Consider the following 16,008-nt stretch of genomic DNA (forward strand, 5'->3'; position numbering starts at 1 on the left):
AGTCAAAATGACGTACTCAGATGATATAAGGGAATTAGAGCGTTGCTGTTATGTTCTGCTCAAAGGGGTTTGTTATACAAATCAGCCTAGAGTAGTTAGGAGCAAATCTATTTATATAACAAATATTGCTTTACAGCATGTTTCCTCTTATTGGATGAAAAGAGACATTGAGGTATTTGGGTGTGTGAAGATTGCAACTATCTAAACTCTGGTATTTAGATCAATTCTAACTGTAAATATATATTGTAAATGAAATTCAACAAATTTGTAGAAAAAGTTGACAAATATCCCTATTTCAGACCTCACACGGCTCCTTTCGAAAATACCATTTCCATGAAATCCTTATAATTTGCTCTTGAATTTCACACTTCTTTTGCTTCATTTCCTTCTTATTTTCGTCATAGGCTATAATCATGTTAAGATTTTAATTGAAACGAAGAGTTGTACAAATTATTTTTTCACTTTTCGCAACCACCAGAGAATAACGCAAATATATAGCCGCGCCATAGAAGTCAAAATCAGACAACACCCGAATAACTCTGACGATTTTCCATCAAAAAGGAGCAAGTTTCTCCACATTTTCTTTTACAGAAAGCTGTGGAATGAACATACTTAACTTCGGAATTTTGGCTACATCTCCTTGGCTTTTCCAGACGCCAGAGCTTCTATGCTGTTCTCCATTTCTGTGACTTGCGAAAAAGAAAAGTTCCCCACTGCATAAACTTTGCGCCATAACGTTCATTTGCGCCATACCAATTTGTATTTCTGATTAGTTATCCTTCTTCTGAATTGTGGAAATTTCTATACAATTCTTCTTTACCTTCTAGTATAAGGAGAGTGGAAAAGACTATAACAAGATCCAAATATACTTGTTGTCTTTTACTGTGTGAAACATTTCACGTTTGCGCTGCTGATTTACCCGTACTTGACAAGTCATCAGATATCCTATAGACACAGCAGACATAACATAATAGCAAACCAAGAATTTGTATAAGCCTATATCATCTTGCACTATCTATCCCATTCCTATACTTATAGCTGTCCAGACCATTGACATCTAATAGACATATCGTAGACAACACAGACACATAACATCCCTTGAGATTAACACAAATATCATAATAAAATGCCCTCCGTCGACCAAGGTGCTTCCACCATATCATCTTCCATTTCATTGGTGAAAACCATCATTGGAGCAGGCTTGCTTTCAATGCCTCTCGCATTTTCCACTGATGGTCTTGTTGCGGGAGTTCTCATTATTCTCCTAGCAGCCTTCACATCAGGCTACGGGCTCTTTCTTCAAGCCTACACCTCCAAATACGTACCAACAGGACATGCTACTTTTTTCAACTTGTGTTCGGTGACTTACCCCAGTTTGTCTGTAGTGTTTGACATTGCTATTGCCGTTCAATGTTTTGGCTGCGCCTTGTCGTACTTGGTTTTAATCGGAGACATAACCCCAACCATCGTCACTTACGTTCCTTATATAGACCCAGGCAACTACAGAACATTCTGGATCTTGGTTTCGACACTTGTGTGTGTTCCCCTTTCGTTTCTCAAGAACTTAGACTCGTTGAAGTACACCTCTGTGCTCGGATTGGTGGCTATTCTCTATATGTCGATTCTTGTCGTCAGCCACTTCTTCATTGGTGATGTTCCTCAAGAACTCAAGGGCAATATTACCTTGATGCCTCCCAATGTTTCTGGTGTGTTCAGTACGTTTTCGATTATCGTGTTTGCTTTCACTGGCCACCAGAACATGTTTTCCATCGTAAATGAAGCCGGAGATAAGTCGTTGTCCAGTCTTACACGTCTTGTAAATAACGCCATTCTCATCTCATCGGGTTTCTTCATCTTAGTCGGTATCACCGGATATCTTACATTTGGTGATAACGTAAATGGTAACGTAATTTTGCTGTACGCTGATGGATGGACTACTGCCTTGGGACGATTCTGTATTGTCTTCATGGTGATCTTCTCATTCCCCTTGATGATCCACCCAGCTAGAATCTCTGTTAACAACATATTCTACTGGACCAAAATTAACGTATTTCATGGTCATGAAGACATAAATGCTACTCTTACAACTTCTGCTACAGAGAGCTCTACCTTGTTAGGCAGTGACCCCAGCCAAGAATCGTTGGAGACAGCGGCTGCAAAGAAAGAATCTCACATTGTGCCGTTCTCTCACAAAACTTTTGTTGTTATCACTACCATCTTGTTGTTTGCCGGTTACACACTTGCCATTAGTATCACATCGTTTGCGTTGGTGTTGGCCATTGTAGGAGCCACTGGATCGACGGCCATCTCGTTTATTTTGCCAGGTTTGTTCGGTTACAAGTTGATTGGCTCTGAGCTGGACGACCCTAGCATTCTTGAGACTGTTTTCAAGAACCTTTCTTTGGCTTTGACCATATGGGGCTTTGTGGTGATGGTGTTGTGTTTGTACACCAGCTTATTCTTGAACCAGGTTTAGAAATGAGGGAGGCTACTTACTGAAAGACAGAAAACACAGAAGAAGAGACAAAAGAATCTACAGACAGAAGACTAGAAGCCTTAGGGGTTTACAGTTTAGATTGATTGGTTCAATAAAATTCACCAGGCCAATTGAACGAACGCCGAGACTACAGTACATATAATATTTTTATATATGGGACCCATATAAATAGTATGAATTGGCGATTCTAAACCAGCAATATCGTAAATAGAGCTTAGGAATTCTTAAAGTCGTCTAATATTTATCTGAGAAATCTACTCACTGAAAATATTGACGTGCTAAAAAATAATCTCCACAAAATCAAATAAATCACTACTTCTAAAACTAAAACATCTATAATTATTTCTTCCAGCTTCTTTCCCTTTCTTTTTCTTCTCTAAATCCAATGTCGTGTGAGCAAGAGCATTTCCACTCTCACAGCCATGGTGGACATGATGGAGATGATGATGGCCACAGTCACAGCCACAGCCATGGTGATGATGGTCACCAGCACATTGCTCCTATTCCAACAAACGCTTCGCAATCGTTGCTTTCCAAGATAGACACCACTAAAGTAACAGCTTTGAACATGGCAAATCCTCCTGACGAGGCTGCTAAGTTGTTCAGACGCCCGGAAGAAAGATACCGCTTGAAACCAGTTGTCAAGTCCGACTGCGACGCTCAACTTATCATCAATATACCCTTTCTCAATGCTTCAGCTAAGATATTCTCCTTGATCTTGAGAACTAACGGTGACAAATTCTGTCCGAAAACCATAAAACTTTTCAAGAACGATTCGAATATCGACTTCGACAACGTCGAGACAAAAAAGCCGACATTTGTCATAACTCATCCTCGCATCGGAGTGTTGTACAACGACGACGGAAATGAAGAAATCCCGGAATCTGTAGAAAATGACAACGAGTTTGTAGAGCATTACTTGCCACGTCACATCTTCACGGGAGTCCAGCAGTTGTCAGTGTTTATTGAAAACATCTACGATGAAGACGAAGAAGAGGAGAGCCATTTGCATTATATAGAGCTCAGAGGTGAGTACACTGAATTGAACAGAGAGCCAGTGATTACTTTGTACGAGCTGGCAGCAAACCCTGCCGATCACAAAAACTTGACAAAAGTCGAGTACTCCAATGGATTTGAATTTGGAAGTTAGAAATATAAAGACAGACAAAATTGACAGATGGCACTCTCAAAATGATGCTAGTCATCTACAAGCAAGAGGTCAAAGATTACAATTCAAACAAGATTAAGATTATGAAATGTGTTGATGAAGCACATATATTCAGACAATCAGAAGACAACGAAATCTTCTTGACATGGCATCGAAACAAATATCCCACATAAGTAGAAAGTTCTATGCGTGTATGGTTCATTTTGCAATTGTGATGTATGCGGGACGTCGTCTCTACTGGTAATGACGAAACGATCTCCTGATTTCACGGTGTGTCAAATGACGCGAAGAAGTCCCGGTTAGCTCCTGATGATACTGTTACGAGCTGCCCTGGGAACTACACACGCTATGAAGAAGTGGAAGAAGGTTAGCACAAAACGGTTAAGAGAGATACGACGGAAACATGAAGCACTCTATATTATTAAACGAAGACGTAGAGAATGTATAGGCATCTGAATGTTATGATCTTCTGACAATATGAGATTGCAAAGAACAATGTGAGAGTCTGTGCTCGTATGGAGAAACGACATACTCTAAACTACATTAAAATTAGATGCTATTTAACAATGCGGTAACTTAAATGAACAGTTTAGTTCCGTCAGAAAGATGATCGTAGGTGTTGAGTAATCGATTAGTTAAGCAACAATTGAGCTTAATCTGTGCTAATCTGGACTAAAATCTATGATAATAGATTCCAGCGAAGTTATAATCATGCTAGAGTGAAAAATTCAGATTAAGTGGTGCGATTGAACTGAGATGTTATATGGTAGGAGATACGATTGAGCAAGTGAGCACCGAAATGTGCCAATTGACAGAATGGGCCAAAATACGAAAGCACATTGCCCTGATTCTTTACCTGATAGAATATTAAGCATCACCACCACATCCTCTCTGCCATCATACCACTATATTCATCTATTATCCATTATCACGTGCTTCGTCCCAGAGAAGTCCGAAGTCCCGAAATTCCTCTGGTGATGCGCACTTTCTCAGTTCCGGGAGAAACGAGGGTGCGATTCGACGATTTCCACCACAGTTATAGGATGATTTAATCTTGTTCACTTTTCCAAAACTTCTTTTCCTCAATTGACTCTTTTCCTCAATTGTTAGCCAATTACAACCTACATTTACTACAATGCCAAAGTTAGTTTTAGTCAGACACGGTCAATCCGAATGGAACGAAAAGAACTTGTTCACAGGTTGGGTGGATGTTCGTTTATCTGAGACTGGTGAAAAGGAAGCCAAGAGAGCCGGTGAATTGTTGAAGGAAGCTGGTATTGTTGCTGACATCTTGTACACCTCCAAGTTGTCCAGAGCCATCCAGACTGCCAACATTGCTCTTGAGTCTGCTGACCAATTGTACATTCCTGTCAAGAGATCGTGGAGATTGAACGAAAGACACTACGGTGCCTTGCAAGGAAAGGACAAGGCCCAGACCTTGGAAACCTACGGTAAAGAACAATTCCAGACCTGGAGAAGATCTTTCGATGTTCCACCTCCACCAATTGAAGACGATTCTGAATTCTCGCAATTTGGTGATGTCAGATACAAGGAAATCGACCCAGCTGTCTTGCCAAAGACCGAATCCTTGGCTTTGGTCATTGACAGATTGTTGCCATACTGGCAAGACGAAATTGCCGGTGACTTGTTGGATGGCAAGACCGTCTTGATTGCTGCCCACGGTAACTCCTTGAGAGCCTTGGTCAAGCACTTGGACAAGATCTCCGACGAAGAGATTGCTGGCTTGAACATTCCAACCGGTATCCCATTGGTTTACGAATTGGACGAAAAGTTGCAACCAACCAAGCCAGCTTACTACTTGGACCCAGAAGCTGCTGCTGCCGGTGCTGCTGCCGTTGCTGCCCAAGGTACCAAGAAGTAACCTGACAAATTAGTAGAGAGTTGAATGTAGACCTATAATTGATTTGTAGACAAATATATGAGGTTACTACTGAAATTTCCTTTATCATCTCCAGCGAAAAACATTGAAGACTGCCAATTGAAGTTCTTTTCGACGCTGAATAGAATCACTCTAAGTAAATGTTGCGAAGGGATTGTGAATCAGAATACTGTATTCGTATTTATTCGCATCGATTTGCGTAGCTAAGAAAGCCACATTCAGCATACAAAATTCATAAGTAGCAGTTCTTCAGTAATAATGAACTGATTAAATACTTCAATCCTAGATATTTTATATCAATATGTACCTTTGCAATTTGTGTATTATCGCTCTATTATAATTTCTCTCCATTTTCATCCTTCCATAGTTAAGCTTTCAGGCTGGCATCTTAGCTGTACTGTCGCAACCGAAAAAAGTACCAACAAGTGCATCAGAAAATGAAAATAAATCAGCATCTTCATCTTTGATTCAACCAAACACATTAAAAGAACAGCAACCTATTGTATTGCAGCCTTTGTCTGTCACACATACAAAGCACAGTTAGTGGTAGATCGAAGAAAACCTACTGATTCTAACGATAGTTCCTATACTTTGATTCAAAAGTAGTTCACTAGAAATCTTACATAGTATAAGAATCTGTTCAACAAGCACAATTACATTTCAATCGCTTGATCGTTTTCTTCATCAATTCATTGAAGAACATCTATTATCATTTACGGTTGTAGCGGATTGCCAAAAAAAAATATAATTTAGTTATTCATTATTCATTGAATTCACATTTATACTCCTAAGATATGTTTGGTTCCAATAACGACCCACAAAAACCACCTGCTTTCAGTTTCGGAAACCCATCCACTTCCAACACCTCTGGTGAAGCCCTGAAACCACCTGCCTTCAGTTTTGGAGCTCCTTCCACGTCTAATACTTCTGGTGATGCTTCCAAACCTCCAGCCTTTAGTTTTGGCTCAGGTGCCTCCAAGCCTCTGGGATTTGGTTCCCTTAACAGTAGCGGCACTTCTACACCCGCATTTGGAACATCAGGTCCCTCTTTTGGAACTTCTGGCTCTGGTTCTACTAGTGCTTTTGGAGCTTCTGCTAAGGACAACACTGCTGCTCCTTCTGGTGGCTTGTTTGGATCTTCTAACGCAGGCACTTCCACCCCTTTTGGACAAGCTTCAAACGCTCCTCCAGCTAGTGGAAGTCTCTTTGGAACTAGCAACAGTAATACGTCTACAACTCTAGCACCTTCGGGAGGTTTGTTTGGTAAAAAAGACGACAAACCTGCGACACCTGCTGCTGATTCTGGCGCTTTGTTCAGTTCGGCATCGACAACTACAGGAAATACTGGTTTTAGTTTTGGGCAGAAACCAGAAGAAAAGAAGACCACGGGCTCTGTAACTCCGTTCTCCACTTCTTCTACACCTCAATTGGGTGATGGATCCTCTACTTTTGGTGCCAGTTCCAAACCTGCTGAAGGAGGCGAGAAGCCAGCATTCAGCTTTGGTGCACCTAAGACGGCTGCTTCAGACAAACCAGCAGTGTCGTTTAGTACAACCTTAAACAGCAGCGACTCTAATATTCCTAAACTTGCTTTAGGAACGTCAACTATAGATGAGACTAAAAAAGATTCGGAAGCTTCGAAGCCTGCCTTTTCTTTTGGTGGTGCAGCCAAATCTACGACAGCTCCTGGTGGTTTATTCGGTGGAAGTGCTCCTTCTTCATCTTCTTCCGGTGGGGGATTTTCATTTGGTGGTAATAAGGACGAAGAGAAGAAAGACGACAAGCCTGCCTCTGGTGGATTATTTGCTAGTAGTACGTCTTCTGCAGCTCCCGCTGCCGCAGGTGGTTTTTCTTTTGGAACCAAATCTGAAGAAAAGAAAGATGATAAACCAGCTGCTGGTGGATTGTTTGGGGGAAGTAGTTCTACACAAGGCGGGTTTTCATTTGGCGCCAAGAAGGATGAAACCAAAAAAGATGACAAACCAGCCACTCTGGGATTTTCGTTTGGAGCAAAGGATAATGAAGGAAAGAGTGATAAGGCTACCTCTTCAGGATTCTCTTTTGGCAAGCAGAAGGACGACAACAAAACCAGTGAAAAATCAACAACTGGAGGTTTCTCTTTTGGAACTAAGAAAGATGAAGAAAAGAAGGATTCCGCTCCTGCTGGACCTTCTGGAGGATTCAGTCTTGGTGCCAAAAAGTCAGATGAAACTACTGATGCTAAAAAGACTGAAGTTACAGGTAGCACCGCTACTTCTACCACAGCCACCACTACAATTGATCCAAGTCTAAAGCCCACCAAAATCCAGCCTATAGAAGTGTCGATTGACAACAAGACTCTTGACGAGCTTATCATAAAATGGTCTAAACAGTTAGCTGGAACGTCCAAGATTTTTAACACATACACCGACAAGGTGAGAGAATGGGACCAACAATTAGTTGTGAGTGGAGATGAGATCTTGAGATTGAACCAGGATTCGATTGAAGCTGAAGCATTGCAGAGTAAGATCGATCAACACTTGTTGTTTGTAGAAAGCCAGCAGAATGAGTTGGAAAAGGTGTTAGATAACTATGAACAACAAGCCGATATCTTGTTGAACAACATAGAATTAAATTCCAGCAGCAATAGTATCACCAATCACTCTGCCGATGCTGGTGGATCTGGATCTGGTGCTGATGATGGTGGCTCTTCAGCTGGCAACAATGGGGACAGTAGCACGCTAAGTGTCACTGATAAGTTAAGAGAGAAGGCATACCATTCTGCTGAATTGTTGGACGAGAGACTCGACAACTTGGGCGACAACTTATCGACATTGATCAGCGAGATCAATGCTGTCAGTGAAGTTTTTACCAAGAACTCCATCAACGAGTTTGCTCTTCCAGCACCTGCAAATGGTTCTCAAAATGGAAGCGCCTCTGAGAGCAAGTCCGGTAACGGCGATGAAAATCCTATCGAAGAGATAGTCAAGTTGTTGAACTTGCATTTGGACAACTTGAAGTACATCGAAGACACCGAAGAGAAGTTGAAGACCAAGATCAACAAGATCAATAATATTAAGAAGACACATTAGGAGAGAATATGCAATAGCATAGTAGATACATAGTGTAATGTAGGTATATTATATTAGTAGATATATACATAGAAGAAGAATGTTCTCAAGTAAATGGGGGAAGAGTAATATACTGGCTACTTTGCAAAATTTAGTGCTAGATACAGTGGAGATGGCACGCAAATTGTAGGTAGTCCTATACAATCTAAAATAGCTCATTCACTTTCCAGCCAGGTACTTAAGAGATTGGTATTTGGCTGTTCTATGGAAACGTATTTTAAGTAGAATTCACGAACTTGCAGATAGAAAATATTGTACAGTAAAAAATAGAAGAAAATAGTAGAAAGTTACATGATAGATAACCGAGAAGATAACTGAGAAGAGAGCACGGCAGAGCATAGACAATAAGAACAGTACACCAGAAGAGATCATATGGACCCACAGTGGATTATAGAAGCCCCCAAAGTCATTGGACCATGGCTCTTCAATTGCCCCACATAATGCATTTCCTAATACAGGTATAATATGTCAAAAGTTGGGGTTCGCGACTTTTGACCAAGGGACTTTTGCAAAATTAAAAGTGCATATGTTTTTTTTTGAGAGTCGCAGTACTGAAAAATGAATTTTGATTGTGAGCTGACTCCACTTCTTCTAGTGTGATTTAACACATTGCAACAACTGCTTTGGCCGAGGAAACTTTATAAGTACCTTGGCGTATCGAGAGATAACAAGAATTACTTAAAGTTCGACTCTAACTACTCATTTTCCTCACCCTGGTGCTTCTATAGTGTGTCCAGAGTGAATCTCTAGCGCACCTACCTAGTATCTACAGTAATAATACCAAAATGGCTCCTCAAGTATTCATGCTAATCAAGTTGTTGTTCAACCCAGATGTATCGAAAAAGCTCATCTTGCAAATGGCTCTCAAGCAGATGAGTGCCATTGGCTATGCCAAGGTCGCTGCCTTGCTCTTGTCGTTGTTGACCGTGGGAGTGTCTTCTGTTATTAGGATTCCCCAGATCAGAAAGATCCTCAACCCAAAGTTGTTGGAAAACAAGATCAAGGTCGTCAACGGCTTGTCATTGGAGACATACTCTATCGAGTCGTTCAACTACTTGGTCCACGTCGTGTTCAACTCTCAGAACAACAACCTGTTTTTGAATTACGGTGAAAGCTTGTTACTCGGTTTACAGAATGTGATCATTATCTTATTGATTAAGTATTACCGTGCTATAGGCTCTGGTTCTATTCCAGACTTACAGGACAAGACCTGGAAGGAATCGGCTGAAATTGTCGGCAGAGAATTGGCAGAGCCTGTCGGCTGGATTTTGGGAACTCTGCTTTTCTTGACGAAGTTGGCACCAACCAGCTTGATCACTTTATTGCAGATCTTGAACATTCCCATTTCCATCATTTCCAAGTTGCCGCAAATCAGACAGAACAGCATCTTGAAGACGACAACACACTTGTCCAGTATCACTCTCCACGCCAATGTAGCCGGTTCGTTGATTAGAGTCTACACCACCATCCAGGACTTGAGTGCCAAGTCTAAGAGAAGCAAGGTAACTTCTGGCGACTGGGTGTTGTTGGGAGGCTACTTGACCTCGCTTACTTTGAACTCGGTTTTGGTTGGCCAGCAGTATTTCTACGATGGCAACCAGCTCAACAAGAAGGAAGAAGAAGAAGAAGAGCCTAAGAAACTGGTCTGATTGTCATTAAGTTGAATAATCTAGTATGTTGGTGCGACTATTTAGACTCTACTATTGATATTTATAATGTAAGTATATCTTTATGGTGATTTAGATAGAGTAATTTGCTTGCACGAAACACGTCGATAATAGGCTGTGTTCGAGATATTTTGTATGAATTGTTCGAATTGTTCAAATTGCTCAATTCTTGTTGGTATTATCTTTTTGTACTGGGAAATTCTTTATCTCCATGTATTTTCGCACCCAATGCGGGAAAACATTGCGCAGGTCTACTTTGTCATTCAAATAGAATGAAAATTTCAGTTCTGATTGTTGAACCTTCTCTATCACAGTGGTTCTAGTAATATCCCACTGAATTCTCCTAAAACAACACTGTCCACATGGTCCACACAGCAGAGTATCTTCCCGAAACCGGTACCAAAATCGGCTCGGTTCTCCAAGGTGGCTACAACCATCCGCTTGCCAGAGAGTGGCAGCTGGAAAAACAGTTAACCAAGAACATGTTCATTTTCCCGTTATTCGTATCCGATGAGCCAGATGAAGAGACTGAAATTCCTGCTTTGCCAAACATCAAGAGATATGGGCTCAACAAGTTGATTCCGTATGTCAAGACTTTGGTCGACAAAGGACTTCGTGCTGTGATCTTGTTTGGTGTACCTTTGAAAGAAGGTGTCAAGGACGAAGTAGGAACGGCAGCTGATGATCCAGAGGGCCCAGTGATCTTGAGCATCAAAGCATTGAAGAAAAACTTCCCAGACTTGTATGTCATGTGTGACGTCTGCTTGTGCGAATATACGAGCCATGGACATTGCGGTGTATTGTACGAAGACGGTTCCTTAAACAGAGAGACTTCGGCATTGAGAATCGGTGCCGTTGCCGTTAACTACGCTAAGGCGGGTGCTAACTGTGTAGCTCCATCTGATATGGTTGACGGTAGAATCAAAGATATCAAAGTAGGTCTCATCGACGCAGGTTTGGCTCATAAGTGTCTTGTAATGTCTTACGCCGCCAAGTTCTCTGGTAACTTGTATGGACCCTTCAGAGATGCTGCCGGCTCAGCTCCTAGCCACGGTGACAGAAAGGCTTACCAGTTACCACCAGGTGGTGCTGGCTTGGCTCGTAGAGCTCTTTTGAGAGATATGGAAGAAGGTGCCGACGCTGTCATTGTCAAACCTTCAACTTTCTATCTTGACATCATCAGCGACGCTTCCAGATTATGTCACGACTATCCAATCTGTGCCTACCATGTCAGTGGAGAGTATGCCATGTTGCATGCTGCTGCCGAAAAGGGCATAGTTGATTTGAAGGGCATAGCTTTTGAGTCTCACCAGGGTTTCTTGAGAGCAGGCGCCAGATTGATCATCAGTTACTTTACTCCAGAGTTCTTAGAATGGCTTGATTAGTTAACAAAGTCCGAATCTTTTGGGATCTCAGCGATCCAGACATTAATCTATGACTTTATTAAATTTGAAAATTGACAATCTAATTTCAACTGTTCTTAGTTAGTTTGGTTCAGTTTTCGTTCACAATGATAACTTTATCAGTGTTAGAGAATGATGCATTTGTATATAGTATATATTCTATTAGGATGTCCCATGATGTATGAGGAATGATTGTAGAAATTAAATATTATCAGTAGAAGTGTCTACTTCGTTGCAACTCTAGGCCGTGCAACTCCTTCTAGCTTCAATCGTATTAAAGAATTTAGCTTGCTATTGGTTCGTTGGCTAGCACTCTGCTAGGCTGTTGCTCAACAATCTCAGATTTGGGAACTTCTGGTAAGACGTCCACTTTAGGAACTTCAGGAAGTTCAGGAACTTGTTGGGTGTCATTCTTCTGTTCTACAATGTTGAGTTCCTGCTCAAGTTTTTCAAATTCTTCGTCAACTTCAAATTCTTCCAGCTTACTTAAACCACTGCCCATCCCCAAGGCATCAGATACCTCGTCCACCTTGATTCGTTCTTCTTCCAAATCGTCCAAGATCTTGTCGATTTTGTCGATTTTCATCTCGTTGTTAAGTTTCTTCAACACCAGGTTACCCTGCTCCAAGCCATATATGACATCTTTCTCAATCAACTTGAACTCTATGGTGCCGATTAATCCTTCTAGATTGTCTAGTTGTTCGCATGTCTTCACAATAGTGGTCTCCTGCTGTTTCTTCAGTCTCAAGTAGAACTTGGCTTTGTCGTTCTGGCCGTTTTTGACAGCCTCACGTGCTAGATTGGTCTGTTTCTCAATCACAAATGTCAATCTCTTCTGGTAGTCTTTGAGTTTGTCTCTTTGCTGTTTGAGCTGGAAAATGGCCCGGTCCTGAGCCGTTATCTTAGGTGCCGACGGCGTATTCCCCATAGTGCGTTTACGTGTATAGAGAGAATTTTATCAAGTCTCGGTGAAATCGGATCCAAAACTAATGAGAAAAGCTGGAGTTGATTTCCATTCTTAGCTAGAGCCATAGTAGATTAAGGAGTGTTATCACAAGAGTCAACGGTGGCTGTCTGCAGGCGATATTGCGAAATCAGATCGGGATTTTGAGCCGCACCGCAGTGGACTCCAGAGTACAGTTCTAGCGAGAAATGAAGTAGTGAAATTCTGAGGAGCTCAGAGTAGTAAACGCTAGAAGAAGAGCTGGTGAATCCTTTCAAATTGTCATAGTGAAAAGTGAAAGAGAAAGAGAAGTTCTCTGCTCAATTGCCAACTCAAAAGTCTTCTGGGCGTGTAGGAGAGTCCACTCCCAGTTGTCTGAAGCTGATAACTCCGTATTACTTCTCTATTGTTCCTTCTCTCCACAATCTAGTATCTCTAAGTTCTTGATAGTGAGAATTCATCCTTAATATAACCCAACCGAGTACTGTCGTGTGACCTCAAGTGTTCCGCAAGACACACCCAAAATCGTTTCCGACCTCTGGTCACTATAGAGCCTTACGTCAAAAGCCCTCTGCCTATCTGGTCCTAGGACAAACCTCCATTTGCTGTTCCAGGTGAAACGGCATCGAAATTCACATTCACGATGCACTCATAATTATGCACAAATGGAATTTTTCATGGTAGCGCACTTTACTGGGATGTCAAAGTAATAAACCTTGTCTTGTAGTTGTTGGACGATTCAACGAGAAGTAGAGAGAGCAGCTCAGCAGACTGGGGATATACTGGTAGAGGATATAGTTATTTTCATCTATTTAACGTGCAAGTATGGCACTATTATCGCGATTGGTGTCTAAAGAATTTAGGAATTTGTGAGATTTCCAACGGTCTAATCGTGATTAAATGAACTAGACGATTCAAATGCATGTAATAGAAAAAAGCAGGATCTGCTCAAGTAAGACTTAGTATTACAATTGGGCGTCTGCCGAAAATAGACATAACCAAGAACTGAGAGTGTGGATTCATTTTTGAATCGGTGATCTCGTCGCCGTAGAGACGTTACAGTTGCTCACTAATGAAGTCTAGGCAAATTCGAAGACTTTTGCTACTGAGGTGGGGGCTTCATTCTTGAGGTCAATTGCAGGCACACACAAAGACTGGGTACCCAGGGCGATTGCACTCCACTGATATACATATATATATGCGGTTATAAGCAAGACCATATGCCATATCGTTTCACAAATTCATTAGATTAGAGATCAAGATCAGCCTGACATTCAGTGAGGGGTCCTGTTGAAATTTGCAAAGCTACTGGCTCGGTAAATACGCCCAAATGCCGTGGCTGCTTGAGAGCCCTGCTCACGACAAGAATAGAATAAGAATAGCACTTGAATGAAAAGATTATCAGCTGCTGTAGTCTTGTGGGACCAATGTGTAATTGAGGCTCCCTAAATGTGTCAGTAACACGAAATTCTCTCTGCGCCATTTTGGAGAAACAGAAACGAGACACAATAGCGAGAAATCCCAGTACTGCGGCAATTGAATTCTCGGTACCAGGTCTCGGTACCAGGTGCCATCGTATACCACGGCTACGACTATTGTACCCCAAGTAGCGACCTCATAAGCCAATTTCATGCCACTGTATTGTCCATTGTAACGTAAGCTAAATAAGCAAGGATACACTATTTCAAGCATATGCAATTGGGCCCAACAGAGCTAGCAGCTAGAGGTTCCGCCTTAGATCGTCTGCTGGTCCCCGACGCTAGCGTTTTCTCTGTAACATTTCACTGACGCTAAACCCTGCCTCCATTTTTTTTGTGGTGAGACATAGCCGAATAGTGTGGGAAAGTGGCTCTGGAAGGCTCAGAACCCTCTCTAGAGTGACCTGAGCTTTGAGCAATCAAACGATCGCTAACTCAATTGGCTAACCCGATTGTGTGAATACGATCAACTACTGTAGATGTATCGTATACTGGAAATATATACGAGATAATTACTCTGTTGGCTGTGTACTAAATATAGAGTACGCTGGATACTCTAGACACTCCAATAGCGGGCTTCTTCACAGTTCCCGCTAGCCCTCCCGCACTAATCTCCCTAATCCTCTTCCCTCGCTCTCTATTCTCCCTAATTATTTGTAGTTGCCCGCCGCTTTAGTGGTAGTCCCAGTCTCACAATTCTCATTCCCACCGCTCCGAAATTCCCACTCGCCTTTCGCTCCAGAATTAATTTCTCTGACATTTTGTAGTGAATTTGAACTTGAGATTTGAACTAGAATTTGGCCTGGATTTGATTTTGAGTTTGAGTTAGTTTCGGTTTCTTCTGAATTTCAATTCGGCGAGCTTCCTTTTCTTCCGCTGTTTGCCGCTTACCAAACTCGTCTTGGATACTGCCATTGTCTGATCCAGAGGACCACTGCAACCACCGTGGCCTCCGACAGCCACTTAGCATCCGTTAGACATCGCACGGCAATATTGGATATTTCATACTCAGAAGTTACTGAAAATTGGACTATCACGATTGGTTTACAACATTAGCATTTCGAAAAGCTATTACTACTGCATTAGCTTTACAGCCACTGCCAATACACCACTACAGTACAATCTGTCTACAGCTTCCCTGTTGCTAGTTCTACCACCTTAGGATTGCCCTTCTACCCGCATTCTACTCTTTTTGTTTTTACCACTAATAATATTATTATTCCATAAGCTTAGCTAGCTATTTTTGGTATCGTCATTCTTCACATAACCAACTCTCGCTATTGCTTCGTAAATTTCCACCCCTGCCATGTCTTCCAATTTCAACCAACCCAGAAGCCATCATCAGGCGGTCAACATCCCCGCCCACTTGTTGCCCCAGGCATTTATAGACATCCAGCAGGAGCAGCAACAGCAAACACCACAACAAACACAACAGCCAAGACCTCCCCCACAACCTCGCTCCAGAAGCCAGGATCCCAGATATAAACAACAAGGTCCGCTGAATCAACAACAAAACCAACAACCTATTCAACATCAACAGTACCAGAATCAACCACCAAATCAACATCCACAAAGTCATCAGCCCATCCAGCATCAACAGAGCCAACAATCTATTCAGAGCTATCAGAGTCATCAGAGTCTGCAGCTACCAGATCCACACCAACAACAAAATAGACTTCAGCAAGAGGCTCCTCCTATTCCTCAACATCATCAACAACCTCCACAGCAAGTTACTCGTCAGCAACAACAAGCTCCAAAACCTTATCCTCGGCAACAGCTTCCTAAACAGGACTCCCATTCAAGCATACAAAGAGTACCCTCAGGCCCTGTCTATCCAGTTTC

The 16,008-nt window shown here is 41.9% G+C and overlaps 7 protein-coding genes across 7 annotated transcripts; 6 read left to right on the top strand and 1 right to left on the bottom strand. All coding sequences in view use genetic code 12, as the record gives it.

Annotated features, from left to right (window-relative positions):
- The first annotated feature begins 808 nt into the window (after positions 1 to 808).
- On the top strand, positions 809 to 2,689 carry AVT7 (Vacuolar amino acid transporter 7). The gene has a single exon (XM_001382280.1). The coding sequence runs from the start codon at positions 1,127 to 1,129 to the stop codon at positions 2,474 to 2,476; it is 1,350 nt and encodes a 449-aa protein (XP_001382317.2). The 5' UTR covers positions 809 to 1,126; the 3' UTR covers positions 2,477 to 2,689.
- A 193-nt stretch (positions 2,690 to 2,882) lies between these two features.
- Positions 2,883 to 3,647, top strand: PICST_34851 (predicted protein; the record flags this gene model as incomplete). Its single annotated transcript, XM_001382281.1, has 1 exon — positions 2,883 to 3,647. One exon carries the CDS (start codon positions 2,883 to 2,885, stop codon positions 3,645 to 3,647), a length of 765 nt encoding a protein of 254 aa, XP_001382318.2.
- A 1,129-nt stretch (positions 3,648 to 4,776) lies between these two features.
- GPM1.1 (phosphoglycerate mutase) lies at positions 4,777 to 5,619 on the top strand. The gene has a single exon (XM_001382282.1). The coding sequence runs from the start codon at positions 4,801 to 4,803 to the stop codon at positions 5,545 to 5,547; it is 747 nt and encodes a 248-aa protein (XP_001382319.1). The 5' UTR covers positions 4,777 to 4,800; the 3' UTR covers positions 5,548 to 5,619.
- Positions 5,620 to 6,047: 428 nt separating this feature from the next.
- NSP1 (Nucleoporin NSP1 (Nuclear pore protein NSP1) (Nucleoskeletal-like protein) (p110)) lies at positions 6,048 to 8,723 on the top strand. Its single transcript, XM_001382283.1, has 3 exons — positions 6,048 to 7,272; positions 7,333 to 7,464; positions 7,498 to 8,723. The coding sequence occupies exons 1-3, from the start codon at positions 6,360 to 6,362 to the stop codon at positions 8,634 to 8,636; spliced, it is 2,184 nt and encodes a 727-aa protein (XP_001382320.2). The 5' UTR covers positions 6,048 to 6,359; the 3' UTR covers positions 8,637 to 8,723.
- A 612-nt stretch (positions 8,724 to 9,335) lies between these two features.
- PICST_76547 (predicted protein) lies at positions 9,336 to 10,410 on the top strand. Its single transcript, XM_001382284.1, has one exon. It carries the CDS (start codon positions 9,461 to 9,463, stop codon positions 10,322 to 10,324), a length of 864 nt encoding a protein of 287 aa, XP_001382321.2. The 5' UTR covers positions 9,336 to 9,460; the 3' UTR covers positions 10,325 to 10,410.
- A 294-nt stretch (positions 10,411 to 10,704) lies between these two features.
- Positions 10,705 to 11,727, top strand: PICST_54024 (predicted protein; the record flags this gene model as incomplete). The annotated part of the gene is made up of 1 exon (XM_001382285.1): positions 10,705 to 11,727. The coding sequence occupies one exon, from the start codon at positions 10,705 to 10,707 to the stop codon at positions 11,725 to 11,727; it is 1,023 nt and encodes a 340-aa protein (XP_001382322.2).
- Positions 11,728 to 12,028: 301 nt separating this feature from the next.
- Positions 12,029 to 12,673, bottom strand: PICST_29516 (predicted protein; the record flags this gene model as incomplete). The annotated part of the gene is made up of 1 exon (XM_001382812.1): positions 12,029 to 12,673. The coding sequence occupies one exon, from the start codon at positions 12,671 to 12,673 to the stop codon at positions 12,029 to 12,031; it is 645 nt and encodes a 214-aa protein (XP_001382849.2).
- Positions 12,674 to 16,008: the final 3,335 nt, after the last annotated feature.

The sequence above is a fragment of the Scheffersomyces stipitis genome, chromosome 2 (genome assembly GCF_000209165.1).
Source record: "Scheffersomyces stipitis CBS 6054 chromosome 2, complete sequence".
Taxonomy (NCBI): domain Eukaryota; kingdom Fungi; phylum Ascomycota; class Pichiomycetes; order Serinales; family Debaryomycetaceae; genus Scheffersomyces; species Scheffersomyces stipitis.